The sequence below is a fragment of the Mauremys mutica genome, chromosome 11, assembly GCF_020497125.1.
Source record: "Mauremys mutica isolate MM-2020 ecotype Southern chromosome 11, ASM2049712v1, whole genome shotgun sequence".
NCBI classification, from domain to species: domain Eukaryota; kingdom Metazoa; phylum Chordata; order Testudines; family Geoemydidae; genus Mauremys; species Mauremys mutica.
Genome location: NC_059082.1, coordinates 54,725,702 through 54,738,195, shown reverse-complemented (window position 1 = coordinate 54,738,195; position 12,494 = coordinate 54,725,702). Strand labels below are relative to the sequence as shown.

Below are 12,494 nucleotides of genomic sequence, written 5' to 3'. Positions count from 1 at the left end.
TTGGTGTGCCTCCTGGCGGCATGGGGTTTGGTTACTGATCCAAATTCAGGATCATATGACCAAGGGATTTCCAAGTTATAGTCTCCCCCCAAAACAAAACAAAACAAAACAGCTTTTCTCTAAATTCACTTGTTTTTAGCAATCTCTATTTTTTGTACACAGATAGCAAACCAGGGCTGAGATAATTCCACCAGGAACTCAAACACTCAAGAGTTACCCCAAAAGAGTGCATGCCACCTTCAAGGGAAATCAAATTAGAGAGTTATTAGCCAAAGAGTTTGGTTCTGTAATTAAGCATGCACCAAGCAGTTCTAAAGCTCCCACGCCAAACAGATTACACTCTGCATGTGCAGAGATAGAGGCTAAGGCAGTTGGAAGCTATCTGTGAATCATGGGAACTGAATAGTTCAAAGAGGAATGTTACAGCCATTGAACCTGAGCAACGCCCAGTCACTGTGAGCTCAAATCCAGCCATGGGCAGAAATTTGAAATAAAGAAAGGAGGCATCTTGCTACTACCTGCCTCTGTCCAAGGGTTTTTTGTATTTTGGGGAGATGTAATCAGAGTACAGGAGAATATTCAGAAGGCGCAGACGTTCTTTTTTTAAAAGAAAATAAATTACCCGTGCAGATGTTCTGTGGGAGGGGAAGGTGATCAGGGCTGCCAAAGAGCTTTGGGGTGCAACAAGGAGATGGATGATTATGAGAGGGGAAGAAATAGGGTTGAGTTGGTAGGAGAGCAGTTGTGGGTCAAGGGATGGAAAGGAGTGGGGCATAGGTGAAGTTAGAAGAGCGGGATGGGATACTGGAAAGGGCGGCATTGGGGTGAGTGACAGGAGAAGGGCAGGAAGAATAGGGGCAGGACTGCCTGTCAGCCCTACATTTCCCTCATAGATTTCGAGGCCAGAAGGGACCATCGTGATCGTCTAGTCTGACCCCCTGCATAGCACAGGCTAGAGAACTGCCCTGAAATCATTCCTAGAGCAGAGCTTTTAGAAAAAATCCTGTCTTGATTTAAAATTGCCAGGGATGGAAAATCCTCCCCCCACCCCCCACCCCATGGTAGTGTGTTCCAGTGGTTAATTACACCTTACTTCCAGTCTGAATTGTCTAGCTTCAGTTTCCAGACATAGGATTGTGTTAGACCTTTCTCTGCTAGATTGAAGAGCTCGTCATTAAATATTTGTTCCCCATGGTAGGTACTTATAGACTATAATCAAGCCATCCCTTAACCTTCTCTTTGTTAAACTAAAGAGATTGAACTCCTTGAGTCTACCACTATAGGCAGATTTTCTAATCCTCTAATCCAGGGGTCGGCAACCTCTGGCACGTGGCTCGCCAGGGTAAGCACCCTGGCTGGCTGGGCCAGTTTGTTTACCTGCCGCGTCCGCAGGTTCGGCCGATCACGGCTCCCACTGGCCACGGTTTGCTGCTCCGGGCCAATGGGGGCTGCTGGAAGTGGCGGCCAGCACATCCCTCGGCCCGCATCGCTTCCTGCAGCCTGGAGCAGTGAACTGCAGCTAGTGGGAGCCGCGATCGGCCGAACCTGCGGACGCAGCAGGTAAACAAACTGGCCCAGCTGGCCAGGGTGCTTACCCTGGTGAGCTGCGTGCCAGAGGTTACCGACCCCTAAAATACATTAATGGAGATATCCTATCTCCTAGAACTGGAAGGGACCTTGAAAAGTCACTGAGTCCAGCCCCCTACCTTCACTAGCAGGACCAAGTACTGATTTTTTGCCCCAGATCCCTAAGTGGCCCTCTCAAGGATTGAACTCACAACCCTGGGTTTAACAGGCCAGTGCTCAAACCACTAAGCTATCCTTCCCTCCCCATGCTCTAATCATTCTTATAGCTTTTCTCTGAACTCTCTCTAGTTTATCAGCATCCTTCTTGAATTGAGGACACAAGACCTGGACACAGTATTCTAGCAGTAGTTGCACCAGCTGCCAAATATAGAGGTAAAATAACCTCTCTATTTCTGCTTGTGATTCCCTTGTTTATGAATCCAAGGATCGCATTCGTCCTTTTGGCTGCAGCGTCGCACTGGGAACTTATGTTCAGCTGATTTTCCACCATGACCCTTTTCAGAGTCACTGCTTCCCAGGATAGAGTCCCCCATCATGTAAGAATGGCCTACATTCATTGTCCCTGGCTGTATATATTTACATTTCGCCATATTAAAACACATATTGTTTGCTTGCGCCACAGGCACCGACTTCCTCCTTTCCCCGGGGCTGCTCAACTCCCGCTCAGCCCCAAGTCCTGCCCCCACTCCACCCCTTCCCCCAAGCTCCCACCCCCGCCTCTTCCCACCCCGCACCCCACCCCTTCCCACAGGAGCACCCCATCGCGCTCCTCACTCCCCAGTGCCTCCTGCACACACTGGAACAGCTGATCGCGGAGGGCAGGATGCGCTAGGAGGGAGAGGGAGAAGTTGGTTGGTGGGCAGGAGGCATGAGGGAGGAGCTGGCTGTCAGTGGGTGCTAAGCACACGCTAATTTTTTTCCATGGGTGCTCCACCTACACCAAAACAGAACCAGATTGCTGGCATGTAAAATTAAAAGAGGTTATAGAGAAATTTTTAAACCAAGTGCTGGGGGAAAGCCAGCAAATGTGGATGAGCACATGGTTCGGTTGGAAACATTTCTTGGGGTGAATTTATTAATTGGGGAATTCTAGATCCTGGTAAAGATGATAGGAAAGAAGCGAGTTTTGCTGAACTTGACATTCTGGAATGGCAGGAGATACAGCCAGGGAACCTGAACGCTGCATTAATGAAGTTTTATCATTTAATTTCTAGTGTTTTGAACAGAAAGAGAAATGTTGTTCATAGGAGTTAGTGATCATAGAGGCAGATATAGTTATAAGAATGGCCATACAGGGTCAGACCAATGGTCCATCTAGCTCAGTATCCTGTCTTCTGATAGTAGCCAGTGCCAGGTGCTTCAGAGGGAATTAACAGAACAGGGCAATTTTGAGTGATCCATCTCCTGTCGCCCAGTCCCAGCTTCAGCCAGTTGGAGGTTTAGGGAAACCCAGAGCATGGGGGTTGCATCCCTACCATCTTGACTAACAGCCAGTGATGGAGTATCCTCCATCAAACTTATCTAATCCTTTTTTGAACCCAGCTATACTTTTGGCCTTCACAGTACGCCATGGCAATTAGTTCTACAGGTTGACTGTGTGTCGTGTGAATAAGTACTGCCTTTTGCTTGTTTTAAACTGCTGCCTATACATTTCATTGGTGAGCCCTAGTTCTTATGTTGTGTGAAGAGGTAAATAACACTTCATTCACATTCTCCACACCAGTCATGATTTTGTAGACCTCTGTCGTCTCTTTTCTAAGCTGAGCAGTCCCAGTCTTTTTAACCTCTCCTCACACGGAAGTTATTTCATACCCTGATTCATTTTTGCTGCCCTACTCTGTGCCTTTTCCAATTCTAATATATCTTCTTTGAGATGGGGCAACCAGAGTGGCGCACAGTATTCAAGGTGTATGAGTACCATTGATTTATGTAGCAGCATTATAATATTTTCTGTTTTATTTTCTGTTCCTTTCCTAATGGTTCCTAGCATTCTGTTAGCTTTTTTGACTGCCACTGCACATTGAGCAGATGACTCTTAGATCTCTTTATGTTATTAACTTGTTTTTTGTTTGTTTGGCTTAAAGAGTACTCCTTGGGACTACCCTGAGGCCCACCTTGTAAACACTGAAAAATAAAACCTGAGTGAGGAATAAAATCTCTGTGGAATGGGACTGATTTATTCCAGGCCCCCTGTACTGCCTGGAGACATGAAGGAGGTGCCTTGCCACAATACCCAGTCCATATGAAAATAGCTGAAATCCTCCGTTATTATTGTGGGTTTTTTTCCTTTTCAGCCTTTCTAATCTCCCTGAGCATTTCACAGTCACTGTCACCATCCTATGTCAGATGGTAGTATGCCTCTATCCCAATATAACGCTGTCCTTGGGAGCCAAAAAATCTTACTGTGTATAGGTGAAACTGCATTATATTGAACTTGCTTTGATCTGCCAGAGTGCGCAGCCCCGCACCCTCGGAGCACTGCTTTACTGCGTTATATCCGAATTCATGTTATATCGGGTCGCGTTATATCGGGGTAGAGGTGTATATTGCTACTGCTGTACACTTATTGTTCAAGCATGGAATTTCTATCCATAGAGATCCTATGATAGAGTTTGAGTCATTTTTAAGATTTTTATTTTATTTGACTCAATACTTTCTTTCACATATAGTGCCACTCCCCCATCAGTGCAACCTACTCTCTTATTCTTATATATGTTGTACCCTGGTATTACTGTGTCCCATTGATTATCTTCATTCCACCAAGTTTCCATGATGCCTGTTATATCAATATTCTCCTTTAATGCACTCAAGTTCACTCATCTTGGTATTTAGACTTCTGGAGAGAATAGGTGGTAACTTTTATTGGACCAGCTTCTGTTGGTGAAAGAGACAGGTATTTGAAAGCTCAAAAACTTGTCTCTTTCACCAACAGAAGCAGGTCCAATAAAAGATATTACCTCACCCACGTTGTCTCTCCAACATCCTGGGATCAACATGGCTACAACACCACTGCAAACGATGGCAAATATTTAGATTTCTAGCATTTGTATATAAGCACGTGTACATTTTGTGAGTATTCAGTTGCTTGTCTTCATATGTTATACGCCGCTACCTCGATATAACGCCACCCGATATAACACGAATTTGGATATAACGCGGTAAAGCAGTGCTTGGGGGGCGCGGGGCTGCGCACTCCGGTGGATCAAAGCAAGTTCAATATAACACTGTAACCTATAACGCGGTAAGATTTTTTGGTTCCCAAGGACAGCGTTATATCGAGGTAGAGGTGTATTTAAATGGCACTCTCATACATTTGACTACTCCTCACTAACTCCTGTCATCCTTAACCAGCTCACTTGACGAGTGTACAAGGAACCTTTCTCCTTCAGTTTCCTCATCTATGAAACAGAGATAATACCTGCTTCAGAAGAGTTATGATGCTTAAATGAACGTAGTGTGCTTTGAGATCATCTAATGGAAGGCACTAAAGTGGCGCATATTGTCATTTTGTCCTGGCAGAGATGGGATCCCCCCGTACAGACTCCGAAAGCAGCATCGCCGAGAGATGCAGGAAAGTGCCAAAGCAAATGGACGTGTGCCACTACCTCACATTCCTGTAAGTAGCAATACTCTGCCTGTCGAGAAGTTTATCTCCCAGTATGAGAGACTGCAGGTGCACACTTAGTCAGCAAAAGATCAGGTCTCCAGGTGGGCTCACTGTAGTATGGAGTCACAGGGGAGTGCATTGCTTTTTAAAATGGTGGTCTAGTGGGCTATCGAGAGGCAAAGTTGGATAGTCCACTTCGAAACTGTTACGCCTACTCAACACTTGATTTTAAAATGCACAGCCCTTTAAGGTGAATAGTTGCCTGTTTGAGGATCCGGGACAGGGGCTGGGTTGTTGGGTAGGATGGCCGGGAAGCTCACATATAATGGTGGCAGGCACCTCACAGTAAGTATTTTGGAGCTAATCTTGGATGTGTATGTCTGTAACATGTAGCTACCCATCTAGCACAAAGTAAAGCTGAGCAGAGAAATGATTAAACTTAGGGGCAATTTAAGGATCTGGACTGATGGCTATTTGACAAATGCCATGTCCGCAACTGGTGTTTCTTCTCCAGACAGCCCAGCCTGATGCAGAGGACCACTATTTTGGGATATAAGATAGAAAGGTGGGCTCCTTTCTTGTCTCTAGTTTTTCCCCAGTTTCATCAGGGAAAAGAGCCTGGTATTAGACTCTTAACTTAACCCTTAAGATTCTGTAGCAACTTCTGCACATTTGCTGATCACTGTAAGCCTTTTTTCTCTGAGCGAGAAGTTACAGGTGACGTGTCATGTTTAGCAGAAAATAAAGATACTACTTTCTTCCTTGGGCAGCTGTGCTCTAACACAAATCAAATTGAGAAAATGTCTCTGTCCTCCGAGAAATGACTTCACTCAGCATAGCCACTCTCCTCCTGTTTGTTCAGAAGCAGTGCAGTGCAGGCAAAATCCACCCTTGTTTTAATCTTGTGTTTTAAATCTTTGTTTTGCCTTTTAAATTAGATTATTTTCCTGATGATTTAAGAGGGTCTCCTGTGCTTTGATCATTGGATTGAAAATAAAAGCCCTGTGGAAGCTTACTAGCCACTGTTGTTCAGCCTCTTCTCCTTTCACATAGTTGCTTTCACAGTGTGGTTGCTGTCGAAAAGACTGGCTGGGTGCCTTTTTATTTCCCGCTGCTGCCGTTTTTACTGTAAGCATTGCTTTGTTAGAGTTGAAATTTGAAGGCTTGGCCTTTTTTTTTTTTTCAGTTGCTGAACAGTGGGAACCACTGAATGAATATCCTCTGACTTCAAAGCCTGTCAGCAGCTTTACCTTTTGGATAAAAATAATAGTGGCTTTCTATTGATCATGTGTACTGGCAATGCTTCAGTGAACCACAGGTTATAAATTCTGAGTGTGGCGCATAAAATATGTATGGCGAACTCTGCTTTAACGAACTTCCATCTGCCAGATATTTCTTTTGTTGAGATGAATAAGTGTCATTCCAGCAGTGTTTACTTGCAATCTAATTAGTTTTACTTAGCATGAAATTTTATTGACTTTTTTTGGAAAACATTTTTTTTTTAAAGCAAGGTTTAAATTGGACACCTGCTGCTTGTAAACGGTTCTACTGTAGTGCTTATCTGCATGTTCTTTGAGAATTACCTGCTCCTTGTAAATTTCACACAGACACTCCACAAGGATTTCTCAGTGAAAGATACAGTTTTCCCATTAGGTTTTGTGCTTTAATTTTAAGTCTCATGGGAAAAGGTATATCATTGCATATTTATATTTGAGAGGACTGAGGAAGCAAGTTAGTTCTAGTCTCTCTCCAGGGAATAAGAGTTTAGTTCAGACACTGTGGCACCTCCTTCCTGCCAATTACTGGCATGGAATTGGCATAGACTTCAGAGAGGTACTGCTCTGCCCTCACTTTATCCATTCACTATGAAAGGAGAAGGTAATTAGATAATATATTTTAGCACACGCCAGTGCGGCATTTTATAAAGTTCATTTTTTAAAATTAAAATTAAATGCAAGTGTGTCAAATTAAATCTACCCAATTAACATCTAAGCGGATACATTTTTCCATTGTTGCTTTCCAAAATCAGTCACTGCTATGTAGTATGGCCTATAGTTAAAGTAATCCCTGCACCTATCTAGACCTGTTGTGTAGCACATTCTTTAAAGCTATCAAGTTGGTTTGATACAATTTGTTCTTGACAAATCCATGCTGACTGTTACTTATCACCTTATTATCTTCTAGATGAATGCAAATTGATTGCTTAATTATTTGCTCCATTATCTTTCTGAAGCTAAGCTGACTGGTCTGTAATTCCCCGGGTTGTCCTTATTTCTCTTTTTATAGATTGGCATTATATATTTGCCCTTTTCCAATCTTCTGGAATCCCTCCCATCTTCCATTACTTTTAAAAGATAATCACTAATGGCTCAGCTCCTTCAGTATTCCAGGATGTATTTCATCAGGCCTTTGTGGCTTGAAGACACCTAACTTGTCTGAGTAATTTTTAACTTGTTTTTTCCCTATTTAAGCCTCTGATCCTACCTCATTTTCACTGGCATTGACTATGTTAGATGACCCATCACCCATAGGCGCAAACTTTCCCCGGCGCTGGTGGGTGCTCACACCTCCCTGCCCCAGTCCTGCCCTGACTCCACCCTTCCCCTGCCCCGCCTCTTCCCCGAGCGCACCGCATTCCCCCTCCTCCCTCCCAGCACTTGTCGTGCAAAACAGCTGTTTCACGGCGCAAGCACTGGGAGCTAGGGGGAAAAAGTGGGCATGCGGCGCGCACGGGGTGGAGGCGGAGGCGAAGGTGAGCTGGAGCGAGGGGGCGGGGAGGGGAGCTGCCAGCACCACCAATTTTTCCCTCACCAGTCCCTTCCTCAGTCATCTCTAGGGACATCTTTGCAGCTCCCCACAAGCAGGAAATTAACGAGCTCTTCACACCATGCCCCTGAGAGACAGGGATCGCCCAGGCAAAGGAAGAGAGGATCTGGTCCTGGCCTTCCTGCAGTCGCCAACTCCCCAGAAAATTCTCACAGGACGGCCCATACATATTGGAGGTAACAGCTTACATACAGTTCCACGTTGGAGCAGAAAATACAGGATGTTGAGAGGTGGTCACTCATTTTCGAAACATGTCCTCCCAGTTCACCCTTCAGTTGCAAAAATGTTCACCTTGGAATGTTTCTCCATTACCCCGAATTCTATACCTTCAGAGCCTTGGTGCCTGAGAAGGGACAAAGTGTCAGAACTGGATCCTGTATGTCCCGCCCACCACCCGAATGTCCAGAGGATCTAGAAACATCCATCTACAGTCTGTAGCTATCTCCTCCTAATGTAGCGTCGCCCATGGCGTCATGATCCAAGCCATCAGACCTTCCCCTGGAATCCAGTGTCAATCTTCAGATTCTCTTCTACCAGTAGGTAGGACAGTCTGGAAAACCCTTGAGCTGAAGGTATCCAGATGGCCAGAGCCACCTAATCTTCCTGTGTTTTGTTGTTGCGTACAGATATTCAGTCAGAAACGGCTATCTGATCAGAACCCCTGATAGTCTTTTGGTTGCCCTGCTTGTGGGCCCCCCTGAAACCTGCTTGTGGCCCCGAGGCCCCTGGTTGAGAACCACTGCCTTACAGCAGTGAGACTCGACTATATGGCACAGGATTCCATTAGTGCAAGTGCTAAAATCCTGGGATTCTTTGGGTCTGCCTGCAGATGGAGAGGGCACATCTGACCTCCTTGCCCTCCTCTCTAAGGACCCCACATTGTTGTGAGACTCCTTACAGAGATCTCTGAGAAGATAAACCTTTTTCCCACTCTGCCAGCCCAAAACATCTTCATCTTCCTCCTCCCCCTTAGGACCAAATGAGTCCCACTTCTTCACCGGAAATCCCAGGTGAGGGAGAAGCACAGTTTGAATAAATCCAGCTGTATTCCTTTCACAAGTCAGAGTGCAAGCCGAAGGACTTTGCCATAGGAGCTCGGAGGGCTGGGTGGCCTAGAGGTTGGTGCACCCGGCTTCTGCCGTCTGTCAGGCGGTAGGGGTGCCTGCTCCTGACCTTCAAGCCAGCATGCCTCAGCTTGCCACTCACCTCCAGGCCTAGGCCTTTAAGGGGATCTGGTAGAGGACCTGGGCCCTCCCTTTCCACCGGGCCCCAGCCCAGGGTCCTGTGGGGAGCGACTCCAGTAGAGTGCTCCCTGCAGCAAGTCTGTGTTCACCTCCCTTCCTACTTAGAATCTCTTCAGGTTGGGGTGTGGCCCCTCAGTGGTGAGCTGGAGCCAGTTCCCACCGGTTCACAGGAACCGGTTGTTAAATTTAGAAACCCTTTTAGAACCGGTTGTAAAGAGCTTTTAAATTTAACAAAAGCTCCAGCAGCTCCCTCCCCTGCCCTGCCCCCGGCCCCAGCTCACCTGGCTCCAGCCCTGCCTCCTCCTCTGAAGGCTCCCCCTCCGGGCTTCCCGCCAATCAGCTGTTAGCGCGGGAAGCCTGGTAGGGCTGAGAAGGAAGCAGCAGCTTCCTGCAGGTGAGCTGGGGCAGGGGGCACGAGGAGGGCTCTAGGCGCCGCGCGGCCTCGGCCCCGGCGGGGCGGCGCATCTCCGGGCCGGCCCCCGACCCCGGCTGGCCGGGCGGCGCATCTCCGGGCCGGTCCCCGGCCCTGACTCCAGCCGGCTGGGCGGCGCGGCTCCAGGCAGCGTGGTAAGGGGGGCAGGGAGAGGGGGTTGGATAGAGGGCGAGGGGTGGATTAGGGTCAGGACTCGGGGTGGTCAGAGGGCAGGGAACAGGGGAATTGAATGGGGGCAAGGATCCTGGGGGGGGCAGTCAGGAAGGAGCAGGGGTTGGATGGGGCGGTGGGAGGCAGTCAGGGGCAGGGGTTCCAGGGGAAGTTGGGACAGAGAGAAGGAGTGGTTGGATGGGGCAGGGGTCCCGGGGGCCATCAGGAATAAGAGGAGGGGTTGGATGGGGTGGCAGGGGGCAGTTAGGGGACAGGGAAGGGGGGTGGATGGGGCAGGGGCCCTGGGGGTGGGGTGTCAAGGAACGTGGGAGGTTGGATGGGGCAGGAGTCCCAGGGGGTGGGCAGGGGGGCACGACCCCCTCATGGGGTGAGGAGGAGGGAACCGGTTGTTAATATTTTGGCAGCTCATCATTGTGGCTCCTATAGTCTGCATAGTCAATCACGTTACGTCCTGTGTTGTCACCAGTCCAGACCTGCCTCCCAAAGGCATTTGGAGAACAGCACCCCATTGGTGCATCACTCCTTTCATTGGTTCATGTAGATCAGGCACTTTCTTCCAGGAATCTCTTTGGGTGAGAATTACATGCTGGCTGCAGAAATCCTTCAGGAGCATTGGATCTGCATGCTATTGCAAACGTGCAGTGTGAGAGAAGGGAAGGAGATAGGAAAGCCATCCTAGACCAGAGTACTTGTAGCCCATGTCATTGGGCTCGGTTGTACTTTCCAGCACAGTTTCACTGTCACTGAGGTCAATGAGCAAAGTCCAGTGCTTCAATCTGTGACGTGGATTTTTATGTAATAAAAGGTGTTCTCAACTCGTTGCTTCCATAAGAGCAGCTCTGGCCTCCTTTAAAGGCTACGTTAAATATAACCTTCCTTCCCTGACTCCCACCCCAGCCTGTGCTGGGGCAGAGCAGAAGCAGAGTTTGGTTGCACCTCTAAGTCTTGCAGAAACACGTTATTTCTGTCCTCCTTGCTGGACTGTAGATTAACTCTCATGTTCTGCATGAGAAAGAAACTTGAAGACATCACAGAGATTTGGTCTTCACTCCTCAGTCAGTGTGATTCCCAGGGAGAAGTGTTTTTCTGGCATCATAGCCATTCTTTATATGCGTTGTCCTGCATATGACAGCATCTCTCCGGCCTTCTCGCATTTTGGGGGAGACACTGGTGCCTCGACATTCCCCTGCCTAGGAAGAACCTTCACAGGACTTAATCCTCATGGGTTCTAGAAAGGCCAGAAAGAGACACTAACCAACCAGGAGCCATCAGGCAGTACTTCATCGCTGGGGCTGGGACAGGAAAGGAGCCCCTCGGTCCTAGCCCGGAGCCCTGGGACAGGTCAGGGCCCCTGTTTAAACAGGGGGATCAAGTGGTTACTTTGTTTATTTACGAGTTTAAAGGTGCAGACTGCCAAATTTTGAGTTTACCTGTTAAAGGGCTGGTGCCAAGTACACTGCACAAGTCCTCCTGCTCCGGACGGGCCGACTCACCTGCTGTTTTGCTTCCATGTTTCTTTGTGTTCTCTCTGGTTGTAGAAAATGTACATCTCCCTCCTCCTTTTTCATGTAACAGCTTATTCTGTTTCCATGTGACTGTACTTTCTGTCTTGTTTTCGGCATTGGTGAAATCTTTGGTTGGGATAAGTCATTTCACTTGGTCAGCACAGCAATAGAACAAAGGGCAATGGAGAAATGCAGAAAATGCAATTGTTGTCAGTGTGATAGTTCGGTACGGGGCATGTCACTATTCCATCGTTCAGCTCCCCAGGTGCAACATAATTTGGTCTGGGGAAAAGGAAAAAGTAGTTGGCCTCTTCTGCTCCCTGTGGGCGGGCGTCTCTCTGCCTCATGGAACAAGCAGCAAATCATTCTTTTACTTGTCTTGTTTCCTTAGCAAAATGCTCCTTTAGACTTTCTTCCCCATCCCCGTCTTACCATCTGGCCAGCTCAGGACAGCATGCTGCCTTTTAGAGTTATCAGTAAATGTAAAGCTGGAGCTATTTTTTCTAGTTAATGTCAAATTATATCCATCTTTTTGCACTTTATAAAATGACAAAATATTGCTTTTCGGAGGAGACCAAACAGCAGCCTTTGCGTGACTTTGAAGAGAACTAGATGCAGTTGTGCTGTGTCATTATTCCAATTAGAGAGGATGCTTCATGGGAAACAGTTGCCTTTTGTGCATGGGTTAAGTAGCACAAACTCTGTGGGATGTAACTGAATGGAAGATCCCAGCAGGCGAGAGGCCACAAGAGTTCACCCTTTTTGGCCTCATTGGGCCACGCTTACACAGTTAAGTAGGTAACTTTCACCAGCCTAGATTGGTGGGTCTGTGACAGAAGCCGGATATGCATGTTAGAATCCCCCTGGTCTGTTAAACGAAAAGATGGTAACTTTTCTGCTACAAATTCCTGATGTTTCAGCCCTTTCGTAAGAGTATTATTAGCTTGTTACATTTAACTTATATAAGCAGCAAGGACTGAGCACTGGCATGCCTGCAACAGAGTTTGGTTATTCACTGATAACCACATCCCTAGAGTTGTCATCCTAGAAAATCTCTTCATCATTAAGGACCAGTGTAGATGGGGTGCGGAAGGAGGTCCCAGAAAGCAGAGCAGAACTCC

At 47.2% G+C, this 12,494-nt stretch overlaps 1 protein-coding gene across 6 annotated transcripts in view; it reads left to right on the top strand.

Moving 5' to 3' along the window:
- AXIN1 (axin 1) overlaps positions 1-12,494 on the top strand; it is a 239,614-nt gene that overhangs the window by 178,806 nt on the left and 48,314 nt on the right. For all 6 annotated transcript variants that reach the window (XM_044980230.1, XM_044980229.1, XM_044980234.1 and 3 more), the window contains one exon: positions 5,107-5,203. In XM_044980230.1, the coding sequence (XP_044836165.1) occupies positions 5,107-5,203 (97 nt within the window). The remainder of the gene's footprint in view (positions 1-5,106; positions 5,204-12,494) is intronic.